This window comes from Lepidothrix coronata, unplaced genomic scaffold (genome assembly GCF_001604755.1).
Source record: "Lepidothrix coronata isolate B3197 unplaced genomic scaffold, Lepidothrix_coronata-1.0 Scaffold13, whole genome shotgun sequence".
Lineage (NCBI taxonomy): Eukaryota > Metazoa > Chordata > Aves > Passeriformes > Pipridae > Lepidothrix > Lepidothrix coronata.
The window spans coordinates 9,008,412-9,028,731 of record NW_016690193.1 but is presented as its reverse complement, the minus strand read 5'-3'; the positions used below and the strand labels follow the sequence as shown (position 1 = coordinate 9,028,731).

The 20,320-nt window shown below is 38.2% G+C and overlaps 1 protein-coding gene across 2 annotated transcripts in view; it reads left to right on the top strand.

The window, feature by feature from the left end:
• Positions 1–7,993: 7,993 nt before the first annotated feature.
• SPOCK3 (sparc/osteonectin, cwcv and kazal-like domains proteoglycan (testican) 3) overlaps positions 7,994–20,320 on the top strand; it is a 171,926-nt gene continuing 159,599 nt past the window's right edge. For both annotated transcript variants that reach the window (XM_017805989.1, XM_017805988.1), the window contains exons 1-2: positions 7,994–8,025; positions 8,182–8,355. In XM_017805989.1, coding sequence (XP_017661478.1) covers positions 8,182–8,355 — 174 coding nt within the window. In that variant the 5' untranslated portion in view covers positions 7,994–8,025. The remainder of the gene's footprint in view (positions 8,026–8,181; positions 8,356–20,320) is intronic.

Below are 20,320 nucleotides of genomic sequence, written 5' to 3'. Positions count from 1 at the left end.
AAGACAGCTGTCTTTATAAATGACAACTTATTATGAACATTTTTACACATTATTAGATTTAATATAAAATCCTCTGTAACAGTCACAATCTCAATGAATACATTAGAAGTGTGTCATAATCTGTGCTCTATTCAGAAAATAAAGCTTGATAGGATAGCAGTGTCCAATATAGAATAACCAAATAAGTTATATTGTATCCAGTGCTTTGGATATCATGCATAAAACATTTTACAGGAAAGCATTCATTTCTCAATAAATGAGATACAAAAAAAGCCTGAAATATGAACTAACATAAAGGAGAATGTTTCTATATTTTATAAATTGGATTAAAAATTGGTTTAAGTATTTGAGTAAACCTTGCAATTTTGATAAGTGTTTTGATAAAACAGAAAAAAACTAAATGCAGTTTTGCACAAAAAAAAAAGAAAAAGAAAGAAAAGCAGAGCCATGTAAAATGTTAAAATACCATGAAAAATGTCTCAAGGTTAGAAATTTGTCATTAAATAATTTTCTTACTTGCTACATTATGTATAGGCTAGAGCTATTGTTAAGAGAGAGATTCAAGAATTTCAAGAACCCTGTCTTCAAAATAAGATGTAAGAGCAGACAATGGCTTGTGGTCAGGGAGAGTAAATATTAGGAAGGAGATTAATTAGCATGCCAAAAGAACTTTACTAAGATGAGGAGGCTACAACGGGGCTGAAAATCTCCAGCTGTGCAGAACTCTCAGAAAGGAAGAAAAAAGGTGGTAAATGAAGAATCAAAAAGGGACCCCTACCTGTTTAATCATCCACAATGATTAGAATAGTTAATGTTTTTTCGAACTGGATGTTGCAGAGACTTTTATTCTTAAAAGTCAGGAAAAACAGGAGACAAAATGTTTCAGAGACAAAATGAAAAAAACCCCAAAATTCTGCTGACAAGTATTATGCATTTTTTTCATGTAGTTTTCATTCTTATTTGAAAGAATGAAAATATCACTGTTTTATTACATACTTCAACTTTTAGTTTTGTCTGCACTAGAAATACTTGGTCAGGTAAGTTCAACAAGTAGATTTGCAAAATTATTCTTATATCTTATTTCAGGCCTGAAAATCCATAATGAAATAAGGTCATCCAAACCAAATATACTTTTCACATCATACTATCACCCACACTACCTTTGTCTGAGCATAACTCAAATCGTATGTCTGTATTTCTGACCCGTATATTTGAGTAAACAGGAAACTTTCAATGGGTAAAAATAGCAGAAGTACCTCATTCTCTTTGCTTATTCTTATTTCTCATTTTTGCCTGAGAACGAAAAACATATGTGGAAGATCTTTAGTCACATACTTCAGAAAACATAAACTATAGGGGTTATGAATTAGAAAACTGCTGACCTACTCCTCAAACTTCTAGGATATCTAATTATAGAAAATTGTGAAGTAAACATTTTTTCTTCCCTTGGGACCAGAAGGAACAAAATCACAGATCTGAACAAAACCATCATATAGCTTGTAATATATACACTACTAATGACATAGTTCATTAAAGCCAAAATTCTTAATTTCCAAAGCATATCTAGAATGATAAGTAACAACAGAATCAGAGGCATAAAGTGATATTTGAGTCCACTCTGCTGATAAGGGAACCTGAACTCAAGAATGTTCCTATATTATTAATAAGGAAGAAATTTAGAGAATTCAAAGCTCACAACCTACCCAACTTCTGAATTGCTTCTATTGAGATTTTATGGTGTGAGATGGTTAAAACAGGTCACCATCCAACACACAAAACTCAGCTAGATGCCCAACATTTTTTGGTGCTTAAATAAAGCCAAGTCTGAAATTCCAGCCACAGCTCTTGAAGATGAATACTTCTGTATAAGGCACATATCAAATTGCTAGAGATGCTTAAATAAGGAAGGTGTTTTTTCAAGGAGATTATGAGTAACATATGAAGGTCTTAACAGGCATTGTTTCAAGTGGTCCATCTATCTTACAGTGTTATAACTGTTTTGTTCACAGAAAATCTACTGCATAAAACGTTTGGTTTGAAAGGTGTGTCTGGGACTAGGGCATAGGGAGATGTTCACCTTTCTCTGGAAGTTGTGCTGTGTGCCAGATGAAACTCCCATATAGGAAAAGATTCAGATTTTTTATGGAACTACTGAGAACAGGCAAATGAGAAGACTTTTCAATTTATAATGAATAAGCTTCCTCAAAAAAAGAACTGCCATGTAGACATAGAAGATTCTCCTTGACATCAAGACACTGCTTATTGTGTTCTAAATTTTAATGTTCAGTTAAAAATTGTTCACTGGACACGAAAAGAGTTTTTAATTTTTGAACATCAGGAAAGACAAAATTTCATTGCTTGCTTTCCTAGAGACATAGACTTAACTTTGACAATGACAACTTAAAACATTCAGTAGTCAAAGTGAAAAATTAAGATTTCTTATCTAAACAAGGTATTTTTCTTGAATAGGCTTGGTCAAGTATGAGTTGCTGAGGTTGGTTGGGGAAATTAAATTTCTGCAGTTTGTATTATATAAAAAGCCAGATCCTTCTGTGTTTAACATCTTTGGATGAAGAAACCCCATGAAATTCTCCTATTTTTGAAGGCCTGAGTTCCAGGATTTATCTATGTGAACTCCTGTTGCATCTGCTGTGAGTTTTGGGGCTATATAGAATGTCAGAAAGAGTAGATGAGATGTCAGGCAGAGATGTCGCACCATTAAGATGTTTTCTGTTTCAGTTGTAAGCTTGTGAGGAGGACTTTGCTTTGACCTGTCTTGAGATGTTAGACAGGTCCCTGATGTTAGACAGGTCCATAGATCAATGCCTTATTCTGAAGGCTGTCAATAAGAACAGATGGATGAGCGCTTAATGCTGACCATCTCAGCTCCCATGCTTTCTGGATCTTTGTGGTTTCTGGCTTTTTGACATTACTTGTGTTAGCAGAGACCCACAGGTGTTTAGCAATCTAATCATATTCATGAAGAATGAGAAATATGGGCACTTTGGAGCATTTACCCTACAGGAAAAATATTAAGGATTAAATTGCAGCAACAGCAGAAGAATAGGGAAAGTCAGAGAAAACCAAGTATACTAAAACTTGAGGTCTGCAGTGGCCTGAGGTAGAAGATGAAAGTCAAAGAAGAGTGAGAGATGAATACTTCAAAGCAGTTCAAGACACAAGTAGCAAAAGTCAAGGGGAAGCTAAGATGCAGCTAACAAAAGACATCAAGGTTAATAAGAAATCACTGCAAACATAGTATGTATTAGTGTAAAGAAGGTAAAAGAAAAGGAATTGTCCCACCGTGGAGGAAGAATGTACTAAGAAAAGAAATGGAAGAAGCAATACTTTTAAAACCTATGTACCAATCATTAATGGCATATAGGTGGTTAGCTCAGTTATCACAGCAATGACAAGAAAAAAGAAAGTGCTTAGATAAGACTTTGTCTGTAATGACTCGATTTTGTAAATTTTGTAAAATTTGATTGTTGTAATCATCTTATGAACTCTGCCCTGAATATTCACAGAATTGTCTGAAAGGGTCTCAGAATTGTTAGCCATTGCTTTTGAGAAACTGTACAGAACAAGTGGCTACCAGATGACTGTAAAAAAAAAAAAAGCAAATGAAAAGGTCTCTTTTAAAAAGGGACCTTCAAAAAAGTGTGTTGAAAAAGGATCAGAAAATGAAACTCGTTTTGTTCTACTCTCAATTTCCAGAAAACACAGCGACAGGGAATTCAGCACACTATGTCTAAGTATCTGGAAGGTACCAAAAAGATGCAGTTCCTATCAAGCCAAAATCCTTTGTGTTGAGGAAGTAATTCTTCTGCTCTGTTCAATGGTATTCTAGTGTTCTAGACATTGACAACAAAAAACCATGTAGCCAGATTTGAAAGATTCAATGGGATAATAAGAGATCTCAAAACCATGGTATAAGATTAAAAGACCAAGGTCATATGGTAATGAACGAATCACAGGGAGGAAATATAGAGTGGGATTACAATAGTTTCCAATATGGAAAAAACTGCTGAACGGAGGAAGATAGTAATTTGTTCTTCATGCTTTTAGTGAATAGGAGTCACCATAAAGTATAAGCTTAAATTGCAGCAAGATTAGCTTTTTTCAAGTATTGGAAACCTCTTCTGAAGTTAGACAAGCTAAACTTGCTGACATAGATTAGTGTGGAATTTCTGCCACTGACAGACCCCATCAATGGTGACTCTGTGGTCTAAAAATAGATTTAGATCGACAAGTACCAGCAGTGACAAGGTATATCTGGTTTTGCTTGTGGGCAATGGGATATCTAGATGTTCCTATGGGATTCCCTTCAACATAAATTTTTAAAACTATTTTAACTGCAAGGACTGTGTTATTATATTTGAATGAACTTAACTCCATGCTTTAATGCCTTAAGTGAACACATTCTTCATTTGCAGGAGGTGAGTAAAGCACTTTTGCAGACACAACGTTCAGGGAATAAATTTCTTTCTATTTCCTAGTAATTTCTCAGCATGTTTCTTCTGTTTCATGATTAACCTATATGTACAAACTTTTCTTTCAATATATCTCTTGGTGCTTATTTTGCATAATTCCAACACCTTTTCATATAACATACAGAAGTGTACACAAAATACATATTTAAATGTATACTGCCTCTTTTTTCATCTCTCCATCCTTTTCCTTGTGCAACATCCAGATTGCCTACACCAATCTTGTAACCTACAAGTATATTACCAGCTACACCATCTTCCTTGCTACCTCCCTGTAGGATCCATCAGCTAGTTAGAGGTAAAGCAACGTGAATATTTATGATTCTAAATTATTAAGTCCTAATATCTGAAAATTTTATATTACTAAAAACTAAAAAAAAGATAATATTTTAAAATCAAGAAGACAGACATTTTTATTAATAACAGCAGTGCTTCCTGACTGGACAGTGATGAAAAGAGCTATGAGGCAGTTTCTAAACTCTAAGTTTAAAATGATGTACCTGTTACCATTAGTATTATTCTCTTATCACTGATTCCTTGTCACATCTTAAAGATGCTACCGTAAGGCACCTAAGGATGTAAGAATATAGATATATTTTCTGTGAGAAATGTCTGTACATTTAAAGTAAAGGAAAGAATATTTCTCAAGATACACATGTCTAATCTTTGAAGAGAAGTGAAATGATCAGGGAAAAAAAGAATACTTCTTAGTTTTGTATCTTCAAAATGCCATTTCAATCAAGTATCATTTTTTTTGTGCTTGAATAAATGGAATTACCAACTTGTGTAAAGTCCTTGATCAGAATGAGGCTCTTAAACCAATTATGTGGAGATCAGAGTGCTTAAAATTATAAGGAATACATTTAGAATTATTAAAGGCTTCAAATAGCTTGGTTCAGGCAAAATTACATATAATTGATCATTAGTATGTGTTGTCAGTGGAAACTGCAGTCATAGGTGTTGAAGATCACTTTTTAGACAAATTGCAGTGAAACTTTTGTAAAACCCAAACCACAGCAGAGCATCCTTTTCTACGGATTTTTACTGAATGCAAATCCTAGCCACTTCTATTCCTCTTCTAAGTATGGAAAGATGCACCATGAGTTAAAAGTACTAACTAATATTACCTGGATGAAAATGTCAAACACAGATGAAGCAAAACCAAAATAAATTACCTTGATTGCTAGGTAACTGAAAACACAAATTCAGAATTGGGACTCTGTTAAAAAAGTAATTCTTAAAAAAAATATTAGCTTTATAGAGAAATTTCTTCTTTGCCAAATGGCAATGCAATTTGCAAAAAATTAAGACTGACAAATACAAACTGGATTGTCAGAGAATGATTGTATAAAGGACTGACTCTATAACCCACTCTGAGAATGACTGTTTTATTGATTCTTATTTGGCCTCTGTACAGTTCCTCTATCCCTTTGCTTTGTATTTTATGATTCTTTTATTACAGAATATAACATCATTCTGGATAGGTAGCATTTTCAGAGATAGGCACATAACTTCTAATCTGGCAATCATCCTCTGTATCTGTCAGACTGGTGACAGGATTTTCATTGATTTTAGTGATACAGGTTTAGAAAAAAAATGGCATGTATTATGTACTGTATGATGCAGATTAGTGGATTTAATTAATCCTTTACTATATGTGTGTAGTTACAGTTTACAACCAAAATCAAAACTTTCTGAAATCAGTCACAATCTCATAATCATATCTCTTTTTGCATGAAGTGTCATTTTTCTGCTTATCGGATCTGAGAATCTCTTGATGGACTTTTCCTTAGTTCCTAGTCTGAAAGTAAATAACTTTTTTTACCACAGAAAACACTTTCAGCTACTACACTAGGAATGTTCTCTTAACATACTTGGCAATCTCGTGGTGGGTTAGTTTTGGCTAACAGCCAAATGTTCACCCATCTGCTCACAGCTCTATCCCTTGTAAGACAAGTATAGGAAGAACTGGAATGAGAAAGCTCATGGGTTAACATGAAAGCAGGAATACTGTTTACCAATTACTGTTGCTGACAAAACAAACTTTACTGGGAGGTTAATTTCTTGCCAATTACAATAAAAGCATAATAGCTAATTTGAGTAGTGGGAAACAAGATGATGCACGTTAAAACAACACCTTTTCTCCCCCATTTCCCCAGGCTCAACCTCATTCCACACTCTCCTTCCTGACCAGCACAGGGGGAATTGAGGGAGCATACAGTCAGTATGTAACAGTTTCTGCTCACTGCTCCCTTCTTCTCACACGTTTACTCTGCTCAGGCATGGCTTTTCCATGGCTGCAGTCCTTCATGAAAACCTGCTCTGGTGTGGGCTTGCCACAGTTCCTTTGGGTCTATCCATTTGCCCTGGCACGGGTCTTCCAAGGTCTGCAGTGCTCTTGCCATGGAGAGCGCTGCCTCCTCACTCTCTGACCTTGGTGTTCCCTGTTTTTTCTTACCGTTTCTGTTCACACCTTCTCTCTCCACGCAGCATTTTCTGCCCTTTCTTAGCTATGCTTTCAGAGAGGCACCACTAGCGCTGCTGAAGGGCTTAGCTGAGGCCGGCACTGTCTCCACTGTGGAGCTGGCAGGAATCAGCTGTTCCCAAGCCGGGGGAGCCCCACACCTCTTCCCACCTTTCAGTCCCTGTCCCACTCCCTCTACCGAAACCTTGCAACACGCAGCTAATACAAACCTAAAAAGCAGAGTGCTACTCAAGTCTAGGGAACAAAGCTAACATTACAAAATTAGATGAATTAGGTCAACAGGATAGCAGATGGAACTCAAAATTAAATATGGAGTCAGCTATGCTGAAAAGGTAATTGAACTATTTATGCACCTTGCTCATTCCTAAATTAAATTTAACTAATTCGGGAAAGGAACCAGATGTCAGTGAAGGCTTTGAGTTAACATATAGTTGCTGTTTAAAAGACAGAAGCCAGAAAGAGAGCAGAGTACACGATCCTTACAAAATGGGTAACACGGGCAGGCGGCACCGCATGTGCCTCCGGCAGCGCTCAGAGACGACCTGCGAGCTTGCGTCTCTCCTTGCCCCGAAGGCGCGGGAAGTTCTATCTTAAAGTTCTATCTTAACGTGACTGCGAGTTTTGAAAGATCGTGTCCATCTAAGGATTTGCGCAGACCCAACTCAGGGTACGAGGTGCCAACGCAGCTGCAGAGAAGTGCCGGCGGCCTCCACCCCCACCCGGAGGGGCCGCCGGCACAGCGCGGCTCCTGTGGGGTCAGGAGGGGCGCGGCAAGGCTCGGGCCCTGCGGGCGGCCCCGCCGCCGCTCCCGGCTGCCCGGAACGCTCCGCTCCGGACGGGGCTCGGCGGGAGCGCGCCCGTCCCGGTGCGGCGGCGGCGCGCGGGGCGGGGGCGGGGCGGGGCGAGGGGCGGGCGGCGCGCGCGGCGCGCGAGCAGGAGCGGGGCGGCCGGGCGGCCGCAGACGGCGGCGCGTGCGGGGAGGGAGCGGGAGAGCGCGCGGGGCCGCCTTTCCGGCGCGGCGAGGAGCGCGGGTGCGGGGCGCGCAGCAAGGTGACGGACCGGGCAGCCTCCCCTCCATCCACTCCCCTCCCCGCCTCGCGTTCAGGTGGGCCAGGGGGCCTGCGGCGGGCGGCTGTCCCGGCAGCCCCCGGCTGGGGCTCGGCTCCCCAGTGGGTAACCCCCGTGCCCGTGTCTCCTCTCGCCCAGATGCTCTCGGCGGCAGCCTTGGTGTGCGTGTGTGCAGCAGCCTGGTGCAGCCCGGCGGCGGCGGCGGCGGCCGGGGGCAGACCGGACAGCGGCAATTTTCTGGACGATAAACAATGGCTCACGACCATCTCCCAGTACGACAAGGAGGTCGGGCAGTGGAACAAATTCCGAGACGTAAGTTGAGCCCTTCCACCCTGCCAGCCGGCTGCCGCGCCCGGCCCGCTCCCGCTGGTTCCGTTCGGGGAGGGCATCTCTTGGGCAGCGGGGGCTGGGGTGCAGCCTCAACTTGCCCCGTTCTCCCGGAATCCTAATTCTCATTTTAATTCCCGGCGGCGCCTCGGCAGGGAGGAGGGAGGTCCCGGCGGGCAGTTCCCGGTGCGCTGCCGCCGCTGAGCGGCGCGGACCGCGCGGTGTGCCCCGGGCCGTGCGGGGCGCACAGCCCGCACCTCCGGGCCCAGTGGGTCGGGCCGCGGGAGCACCTTTCCGCCCTGCGGGTCGCCAAGTGGCGGAGGGGGAGTCGCGTTTGCCTCTCTCCTCCCCGTTTCCCGCCCCGCTGCGGGAGCGGCGGGGGCTGCGGAGAGGGCTGCGGTGGGGGCACCGGGCCGGGCCGGGGGCAGGGGCTCTCCCCGCCGCTCCGCCGGTGCCGCCCGGGGCAGAGTCCCCCTCCCTCTCTTCCCGGGCACCTGGAGCGGGCGCCGGGCGGCACTGCCGCGTCTCCGTGCTGCTGTCAAAGTACCGGCAGGGCGGGCGGGGGAGAAGGGACAGCGCTCACAGCCGGGGGTGTGCGGGGAGCGCGGCCCGTGTCCGAGAGGTGCGGGCGTCAGGCGGGGAGAGTGTGCGCGGAGCGTCCGGACCGCCTTCCTCGGAGCCCCTGAGCACCAGCCCCAGCCTGACCCGAATCCCATCAGTTACGAAACCTGCCGCTCTAAGGTGGCTCTGTCCTCCAGCGTGCTTCGACTGTGCTTCTAGTTCGGTCTCTGTTTGCTGCAAGTTCAGTGAAAGACAGTCAATTTTCGCAAGTCTTTCACATTTCTTTAAGTGGAAAAGATTTTTCTTTGATCATCCAGTATCCTGCATCCTTTGGTGTCGCTTTTAAAAATTTGAATTCCAACCTTGTAAAATAATTTTCAGTTTTATTTACTGTCTTGCCTGCTGAATTTCTTTGATATGGAGTAAAACCTTGATTTGGTTTGCAGCTTAAAAGGCAACAGGTTTCTCCTTGTGCTGCAGCTTGCTCGTGACTGTGGTTTGCAGTAGTGAACTGAAGTAAATCTCTCCAAGAAGTCTCTTATTTTCTGAGACCTGGAGTGACTTGTGATGCATTAATTTTCTAGCCTTATGTCTGTGTTGCATGTTGGATGCAAACTTGGCTATTTATGTTAAACAGCTAGGAAAGAAGAGCTACTGTTAGCATTGTGGGAGAACTAATTTTCCTGATAGTTTTTATTAAACAGCATAATTTTAGTGTTGTGAATACTCCAATTAGTAGTCAGATATTTTTGGTTCCCTTGAATACCTTAAAAGAACTTATGTTCATGTGAAAAATAGCTGTTTAGTGTGCTGTGAATTGGTACCTGTGATTTTGGAAAAAAACCCCAAACCAACATACAGGGCTATATAAATGTCTTAGGATTAAAGGCTACTGCTAGAAAGCTCCAGACTAAGTGCATCAGTTATGTTTTATAGTTGGGCAAAGTCATTTATGTAAGGACTACCCTGCAAGGCTGAGGAAGCTAAGTGCTCTCTAATGCCTGTCTCCTGGGTGCCTACTGACATGTACTGTAATATTGGATATTAGCCAGATAATTTATTCTGTGACAAGTAGGTGTTCTCAAGGGTTTTAAGAGTGACTGCTTTGAGGAAGTACTGCATACTGATTCTTCTGAGGTAATTTACAAATATGCTGGCTTATTTATTTTTGCACTGTTTAAGTTTTATAAGGCTGGTACTTCAGTGATGAATATGCTTTTATTTTTTGTGCAGAATGTTTATGTCCTATTTATTGGTACTTGATCTGGAATATTTATGGATGGTCCTGATACTTCACTGTAATTTGTTGGGTTTGAATTTGTGATTAGCAAATTAGTGATTCAGATGTGGTCTTCTGTTAAGAAACAGGACAACAGCATTTTAAACATATGTAGGGGTAACTGTCTTGCAGAGTTAAAATCAAAATAAAGGTATGCAAGGCCTGTGTTTGTAATTTAATTCTCTGATCAGAGTAGGGTATTTTTTGCAGTCTTTAAATACCCTACAGATGTAAGGGTAACATGGAATTCTGGTGTGAAAAGAAGTATTTAAAGGCTTAACTTAAGACTTAACTGACAGGACTGATTAATGTGAAAGATAATGACCCTGACTTCTGGCTCATTGGCTCAGTTTCTTAAGAGTTTTAGATCGCAGTGAGAAAGAACACAGTTATTCAGAATGAGAGCCCTCACAGAACCGAATAAACCCGGATGTGATGTTTTATTTATAAAAACCCCAAAACCAAACCAAACCTCAAACCTAGCTCTCTTAACAATTGTCTAAAATGTCGGTTTTGTCAATGTGTTATTAACTTGAGAATATTAGCTAAGATCTTTTCAGTACTTTTTATAGGCAGAACTGTAACTGACTCTTCAATTCTCTTTAAAGGTCTTGACCATTCTGACACATCTGTTGAAAATAATGAAATAGGTCTGTGCCTTAACGTGTAACAGTGGGAATGTTAGAGACTACTTCCTCACATCTTTTTCCTGTGCAAAAATTGAGACTGATCTCATTTTTGAATATGCGACTTCCCATCTTAAAGATGGAGGGAGGAAAGTGTATTCTTGATATGTCCAATATCAACTCCCTGAAGATATATGTACAAGTCAAACGTTTGGAGTTGTATATATACAAGCGTATGTTTACTTTTTGCCAAAAGTAGCTAGGGAGGAAGAGTTTTTAACCCACTCTTAATGCTGCTGTAGTCCAGTTGCTGAGTAGCTGCAGCTATTAACATCTGCCACTAAAATAAGTCTCAGGGTTGATATGTTTATTAGGGTTTTCCAAGCTGCTTGGTTAGGCTGCTTCAGCAGCCAGTGGTGTCACAATGTTGGGAGGTCCTGTCCCATGTGTATGTATTTTATGTTTATTTCAGACTTGGGAACTGGGGCTTTTCAGTAGATGCTGTTAAGGGAATCTTCTTCATTCATATTTTGTTATATTTATAATACTTTGTGTTAATGGTCTGATCTATTATGATTGCACTAAACATTTGATAAAATTATATATATATATATATATATAAACCGTGGTTTGTCTGAAATACAGGTTTTTCTTTTAAAAAATGTGATCGGGTAATGGCATTACATTTATACTTTCCTACTTAGAACATCCTGAATCTTATCTGGGAAACCTTCATTACTTGTAATGCTGTAAATCTGTGGAGCAGAACAAAATATAGGAATTATTCTTTATTCTCTTTCTGACTTGTTTCCAAATAGCGGTGGTATTTTTAATCCTAGAGCAAAACACAATGTCTTTGTCATTTATAATCACTTTTTCTATTTATGTGATCATTACAGTCAGTCGGACAAAATTGCATACAACTGTCTGTCGTATGCCTATTTGAAAGTCTTTCAGACTTCTCAGAAATTTTAATTTTTATGTCTTCAAAATTCCATGAAGCAACATTCAATAGACTAACGCATTTTAGTAACTAGTATTTGTAAGCAGTGTCTTGTGCATTTGTGTTCATGAAAAAGGCTGTATTTTATATGGTAAATTTTATTTGCTGCTTTAAGAGTTATTTAGGATTTAACTTGCCTCTTAGTGGTTTGTTCTTTTTCTTCTCAAAGAAATAATAATTTAAGTGATTCCTGTATTTGCAAATTTAAAATGATAAATAAACTCCTCAGCTCAAGTATGGCATAGTGTTTTTATGAAATAATGTGATCGGTTGATCATTGTAATAATTTGCATTGTAACAGTGTTTTAACTATCATCCTACCATGTTAATACACTTATCAAAGGTAAAGATGGTAGAAGAAAATTTAAGTAACAGACCTTAGACCGATCATCTATGAAGAGAAAGTTTACACTGGTAATACTCCCTTTTAATCTTCTTCGCTGGAAGTGTTCTCACATTGACCATGAAATGTATTGCCTTCTACAACATGTGACAAGTTTGGGCAGCTCATGTTGGCTCCTCAGATGAGTCTTTTGTAAATATATAAAGAATAAGTTTTTTCAACATTAGCAAAAACCTCTGTGTTTAGAAAAGAGATGAATCAAATACTACGTCCAATTCAGTAATATCCAGCATTCATTATTCTTTTATCTGTTTTGGAGGTTTAAGGCTTCTCAAAAATACCGCCCTCATACCGCCCCTCAACTAAGCTCCCCGCCAACTGTACATTATTGTTGTGAGCAGAACATCTCTGCCCTGCTGTGGATCACAACTACATTTCTGTACAACTTAGAGAGCCAAAGGCGGTTTTAAAAAGGATTCATCACAAGTTCTTTGCACTTCACTGTGTGATTACTTTGTAAATATTTGGAAGGTTCTCATGTTTCTATGTTTTCGTTTCCAGAGTGGAAACATGAATATGTTATAAATTATATATATATGTAAAAATATATAAAAGTTCTGTAAATAACTTTGTTTGAAGAGGAGAAGGACTTCAGCAAGAATAGAAGAGGGCAAGAAGCCCTCCTCATTTATGGAGAATCCTGAATGTACTTTAGAGGATATTGACAATTTTGTATTGGATAGTGCAGCACTCATCATCTTTCCTCACTCATGTTAGCATTTCATTAAGTTAATGAAAATCAGTCTGGTAGGCTTATTTGTCCTGTACATTTTGTGGTTCAGGGTAAGAAAAAAACCCATACCTTTTTCCTTTTTAGTGGCTACAACAGCTCTAGCAGCTCTTTTACTACATACGTTATGATTATGAAAACAGGAAAAAATAGAATTTCAAGACATGAAAGATTAACTTCTTTATGTTGTCTTAGGCCTAAGTTAAAGCAAAAACTTGTAATAAGTTAGTTACTTCTTCAAATGGGGTATTGAATCTTTTCTGTATGCCAGTGCAGCAGTTGAAACTTACTGGCACCTCTAATGTGGTTTCAGTCATTTTTGTTCATGACTTATTTTGTGGAAAAAATTTTAAGCCTAGGAGATCTGACAGAAAGAATAAGTATTTTGTATCTACACCTATAATTACTGCCTTTGAAATGAAACTAATAAGGACTTGACCATTCTGGTTTAAAGTGTAAAATATGAGAAAATGTTGGGAATTTGTATTAATTTTAATTAGGAAATTTAAGAAGCTATTGAATTGTTCATAACTTCTAAATTGATTATGGCAAATTATAATGGGAAGGAGTAATGGAAATCTTGAATTTTCTTTTCTTCTGTATTGTAGACAAAGGCTTCTGATTTTTATATGTGCTTTTAATTCCTTAAAGTACAGATTCCTTTTTTCTTTCACATGATTACTTTCCCTATGGTCTGTTTTTGCTGCCTGTTTCTATTGACAAATTTTCTTTGTCTGAAAAGGCAGTCTACTAATCTCAAACTATTGTTAACATTGAACTCTTAATGTCTTTTGGAAGGCATTAACTTGGAAGCTCTTTATACAGCTAATGTTTAGAAGTTAAGTAAATGGTAATGTGCTTTTCCTTAGATTGCCCTCATAATCTAAAGTAAAGCTGATAACATTGTTTCATCTTATCTTTATCTCCTTTCTCCAAAGAATAATCTTTATTTTATTTGCTGTAGGTTATTTAGTGGATATGGATACCCAGTCTTCTCTTGTCTTTCCATTAAATCTTATTGGAATTGACTCTAGCCATCTGTGCTTATTACAGTATGGTATAAATAGCTTTGTAATACACAAATAGATGGTAACAGTAACAGAAACTACATAGGCTGTCTTGCATTTACAATCAGAAACAAAAGATGTTTAAGAGATATATTGTAAGGGGAGGCTGAAGGTAGAAAACAGTGGAACGTGGGCAGAATTAGAAATACCTTAGTTAGAATAAAAGTTTCCTTATGCTTGAATACCTGGGAGTTACTCTGAAGCTAGGTTCCAAAAAAATAACCAGTTGCTCAAAGATTTCCTTATTTCGTTCAGTGTATCTTGGGGCAGGGGTGGGGGTTTGTGCAGGGACAGCATGGATACACCAGGAGTCCTGACACAACAGGGACATGGCACAGGTGCAACACGGCTGTTAAACTCAGTGACTGTTTGATGATGTTACACTTGAAAACTGGCCAGGACTTGCAGACATACTAATCCAAGCTGTGATTTCTCTTTTCTGCAGCTAGTTACATCAAATGCTTCAATTACTATGAAGTAATAGAAATGGAAAAGATGGAAAAAAGAATTGATGGTGTTAGTCTGAAAATATTCTATGTTTTTCCTATCAGTACATAAAAAATACTTGTTAGTAAAATAGCTGCAGTTTTGCTTTGTGGTTATTTTTCTAAGGTATTTTTAAATTTTTAAATGTGTTTTGTAATTTTTAAAATTTGTGACATTGATTTTACAGTCATGTTTTTCCTATTGTCTGTTGTTTTCATTTTGTCCTATCTGTCTTAACCTGACATATTTCAGTGTATTAGTAACCATAGATAAACAGCTTCTTTTTGTGCATCTGGTGTCATGTCTCACTAGGACTGTGCTTAATAATAAAAATCTTGCTTGTTTGCTTTAGATATAAATTTTATGGAGGCAATGGTAGTAAATACTAACATACTGTATTAAAAGTTCTTGTAATTTTCATATTTCTTGAAATTTAATTTCTGAGAAAGAAATGTTTGTGATTAATAATATCGATGTCCAGAGCTTCACTGGGCATTCTTACCTAATGTGAACAATCTTTAATTATTTGTTAGATTTTTTAAATGGTTTTTCACTTTTACTTTCCCATTTTACCTCATTTCACACTGGTAGACAATAAGGAAAATTACATAGGAACTAATGATTTACCTAAATAAGTTGGTGCAGTATAAGGTAGCAGCCTTAGACAGGACACAAGGAGAGCCAGTATGAAATTAGCCCATGACAAAGCTTTCACATTACAATAAGGATGTAATTTCACAGCTTTGTTGTTATCTTTGCGACTGGATGCTTTAACAGAACACAGTAAAAGAATGGATTGAAAAGATTTAAGTCATTCAAACTTTTTTGTATTTTACCACTTCCAGAAAGTATTATCTCTAATATATTATTAAAGACTATCCAGTGCTTGACATTGTGGTCAGAAAAGTCTTATGAACTAATTTTTTTATTTTCTCATGTGGTATGATCATTGGCTTGAAAGAGACTGTTTGGAGTTTGTTCAAGATCTCTCTAAAAAATTCTGCAATTCATCAAATAATTCAATGTAGTACACTTATACTGGGGCCTGCATGCACCTGAAAACAAACTCTTTTGACTTTTTGAGCCTGCACGTGATGATGAAGTTCATTCCAGTTGTTAAATCTATGTAACATAGTAGTGAGAGGTACAGAATTTACTCATTGTTATATGCTACTGCATATGAAAAATGACTTGTGTTTTAACAGCTTTATTAAAACAGAGGGAAGTTATTAATATGAAGAGTGTAATAATGGCCAGTCTTCGCGAGCGAAGATTTGGGAAAGGTCATTACCCTTCGAGCCTGCGCAGTGGATTTTTTTTAGATGAGACACAGCGTGCGCTGAACTGAGCCCACCCTTTAATCCTGAGGTTCATCTGCCGGGGCCGAGCAAACTTGGACAGTGGCAGTGAGGTCCCCAGGACATAGGTTTGTTTAGAGTGACCTTCTTTTAGATGGATTGCCTTACAGGGCTGACGAGCTCCATCTGCCCGGGGGGCCGGGAATCGAACCCGGGTCGCAGCGGTGAGAGTCCTGCACCCTAACCACTAGATCACCAGGGGCCCCATGAAGAGTGTGGAATATATATTTAATGATACATATATCTTTAAGGATTTGGTAGGGCTTATGTTGGTGACTGAAACACCACTTCAGGAGAAAACCCAAACAGTGATTCTTATAAGCAGAATCAGTTGATTGGCACATAAAGCAGCAATGTCAAGAATCCATTGTATGAAGTGCCCTACAAGCCTTTTGCAAGAGTAAGTTAACCAATTTGGTCAGATTTAGGAAGCCCACATCAAACTGTGAGAACTCTCTGTATTCATAAAGTTTAGGGCCAGAGTAGACCATGGGATTTGATGATACACTTGCCTGTATATAGTGGCTTACTTTTATCCTACAGAGTATATTACATCCAAAAATTCTAGTTTGGCAAAAGCGTTTCAGGTTTATCGAGTCTTTACTCTGTGCTACTGGCATAGATTAAGATTTGATCTCTAAGGCCTGCAGTGTGAGGGAATTAATTAGCTGCAGTATTCCCAGATGATCTAGGTAGAAAATTTATGCTGTTTTGCAGAAGGAACGAGGAAGAATACTATTTAAGTTCATACTGATCTGTCTGGAAGTGTTTCCATCTTTGGCCCAAATTTGACAATGACTAGGACAGGTGCTTGATTTTTCTTATACTAATTTGCTGTTGAAAAGGAATTGTGTTCTACCATCTTCATAGCATTTTTTTGTGTGCATTGTCAGTAATTGAGGCCAGTTACTTTTATGTGTAAAATCACAAATGATGTTGGAATACAAGCTAATTCAAATCCTAAGGAAGATGGAGAAATGGCTTCAGGATTTTCATTAAGTTAATCACCAAGATGGATATTTGTTGTCTTAATCTGGTGTTCAAGTCTTTAAGCATACTAAGGATTAGGTAGGGAGTCTTGTTTCCAGCATCCAGGAATGAAAAGCGTGAATGTGAAGAGCTCATGCATTTCCAAGGCAGCAAAGTCTGTCAGATTGGTCAGTGTACTGCAAATGCTGCACAGTATTTCATATGTGAACTGGATTAAAGCACATGAAGTGTATATCTATTTTTCTAAATCTTAGTAAATCAAGAGTTTCCTAAACTGTTAAGATGCTTAATTTTTCACCCATGTGCTTATTTTATCGTGCAGTTGAATGTACCTGACTTTACTCAGGAATTCATAGTAGGCAGTTACGAAGTCCTGTTTTGATGAACTCTGGTCTTGCATGAATGGACAGAATTTCTTTACCCTATTAGGTAACAGACTTAATTATGTTAGGAGAAAAGGCAGTTGGTTCCACCTGTGTTATCTACTGATCTTCATGGGGTCCTCAAAAGAAAACATCCTCTCATAGGACGCAGGGATATATGATCAAAACTTCCTTGGAGTTGCTGTAAGTAACATCTTAGACAAATTAAGTGTAACATGATGGTGAATCGTGAGATTTCAGTCCGAGATCAGCAGATGTAGTCTCATAAAGATGGAGAGGGAGAGATATGCAGAAGTAGAATTAACTATGTAGTTTTGTAATGCAGATTGAACTAATAAAGGCACATAAAACCTCAAAACATTTCAATGTTCTTTGCTAGGACTGAAGGTCCGGTTTATAAACTGAACTCTGCACAGCCTTATGGTTTGCACAAAAGCTACCATACCTCTGTCTTGGTGTACTTTTTACATATGCTGAATGTTTACAGTTCCTCTCTTTTTTCTTTTCCCCCCTTTGTTCCTGCATAAAAATTATAGTTTTTTAGGGCATATGAAACTATCACTTTTTTCCCTCCAAATTTTCTAAGTTTGGATTGTAGTATAGCCTCTGTAAGTTGAAGACATTTTTGAGGAACATAACTAAGCATATGATAACTGGTACCTTAAATCAGTAAAAATTTAAAGAGATTTTACTCTGTCTATCCCTCATTCTGAGGAGCAAAATACCTCACAGAATATTAGAAGTATTTTATAAGTCCAGCCTTATCATGTCTGCAGATTTATCTCGCTATTTGATATCCCACTGATTGCAGATAATTTTGGGGTATATAGTGAGAGTGACATGGGTTGGTTTAACAATGTTTGTGGTATGCAGAACAAAATAATAATTCTGAGCTCATATCTCAGATTTGTGAGGCAGTTGTCTGCAATAGTTTCAGTTCATTGACTGGAAGAATTACCTCTTTTTTTACATGCCTACAAATATCATATAAGAACAAGACAAGTATTACTATAAACATCAAGAGATTTTCAAGAAAATGGGTGTTTGAACTCCCAATTCCTCCAAGGAAGGAAGGAGAAGGTATCAAAAATACTTTAATAAAATTTTTGAAGTAATTCTATGAAGAAAAACTGATGTTGGATTCTAACAGTGCTTATCTCGCTGTAGTTGGAAGGTAAGGGAATCTTGAATTTTTTACAACCAGTTGGACTATGACTTTCTAGCCCAGTTTGAGTGTAGTTGGACTATTCAACAGCATGAATGTTAGGAAACCTTTTCCCTAAAATACTGCAAATTTCTGTCCGATATTATTATTAGTAAAATGTTCATCTTGTTAAAAATATCTGTATAATACTGCTTTTTCCACAGATATTTGTGCTTTTTATTCTAATGCAGATAAAGGTTAGCAATTTGCACATGCTTAATTTCCGCATACACAGATCCTACTCTTGCTTAATTTCATCAAAAAGCATTTTTTTAATTGAAAAAATGTATTAGTTGAAGCTAGAACTTCTATAGCTGTAAAATTATTATCTATACAACTGAGTTAAAAGATATCAATGTGCATAATTTATTTATATTTCAATAAAACAAATTTAAGCTTGGAAATGAAGTAGGTGTATTTTTGGATTTGACAACTGAGTTTGTCAGTTGTTTAACTTTCATAGCTTTAGCCAAACAGTTTGCTCATTAGACCAAAAAAACTGCCAAGAGTAATCAAGCATAGGGATGAAACAAAAGACATCATGATTTATTATTTTATGCCTGGTGTTTTTCAAGAGAAGTGGTTGGTTGAAGGAAAATGAAGGAAAAAAAGAAAAGAAAAGCATCTTCATACTGCTTAATTAATTATAATTTGAAAAACATCAGTGATGTGTAGTCAGCTAACCCTATAGTGTCTGACTTCATACCGTAAGTCATTCACATAATGTATTTCGAAGAAGTTTTGTTGGAAGTTAAACACTTCATCTTGAAGGTTTAGGGTTGCTTCTTTCCCCAGCTTTATTAAATCTTCACTGTGGATTTTCCTGGGATGATGTTGTATTATACTGGATCTGAACTCGGTTTGCATGGAGTCTTGTCTAATTGAGGTCACTGAGAATATGTTCACTGATGTTTGTGAGAGGTGCAATTATGCCAGTCTACTTAATTAAAATCATTATTTGAACAGTAAGTCTACAAAACAGACTTCTGGATATATTTTGCATCTTTGAAAAATGGAAAGAAAGCAAACTTGAACTGGAGAACAAACAAGGTCATCCGTGGAATAGCTTGCTTTCATTGGAAAATCCTATCTAGTGGTCTAAAGTGGAACACATATCAATATTGTTGTGTGTGAGTTTTAAATTTTTTTCTTTTTGCTTTATTATGTATAAAGGAATTCTAAATTTGTTGCTGCTTATTAAACACAATGAAAACATTGTTTCTTTATTTTGTTAAGCTACTGGATTTGAGTAGAGATTTTATTTCCCTTTTTCAATGATTTTTTTCCTGAATAAGTTGTTACTTGTTTTTTATTCTGCTGCACTTTCCCCCTGCCTCCCCACTTCAACCATTTGTGAGGTGCAGGTAGAAAACAATCTTTCAGTTTCACTGACCTGATTCAAAGTATTTAATTTTGTCTTAATTCCTCTGCAAGGATTTCTCTTTGTGTATTTAAACTCTGTGTCTTATTTATTTGCTGCATTGCTTCATGGAGTTGTAGGTGTCTCTATGCTGCCTTTACATGCCAGGCTTCTACAGTGAATTACATATTGTATGATCACTCTGCTTTCCCCTTTAGCTGAATCCTGTGTTGCACTGTGCAAAACAGTACAGGAGTTCAGTTCAATGGGAGGGTGACAATTATTACGTTTTAAAAAAATACAATCAGACAAGCATAAAAAAAGCTGCACAGTGCATAGCAAGACAATATTAGTGAGTCAAGATTTTCCTTCTTATCAGAAGGACCATTTATATAGATAATAATTTTATTAAAAACTAAAGCTGAATAACCTATTTTGTCAGAGGTATTAAAGCCTCTGCTGTGTGGCTTAATTCTGTGGGAAATCATAGAGTTTATAGT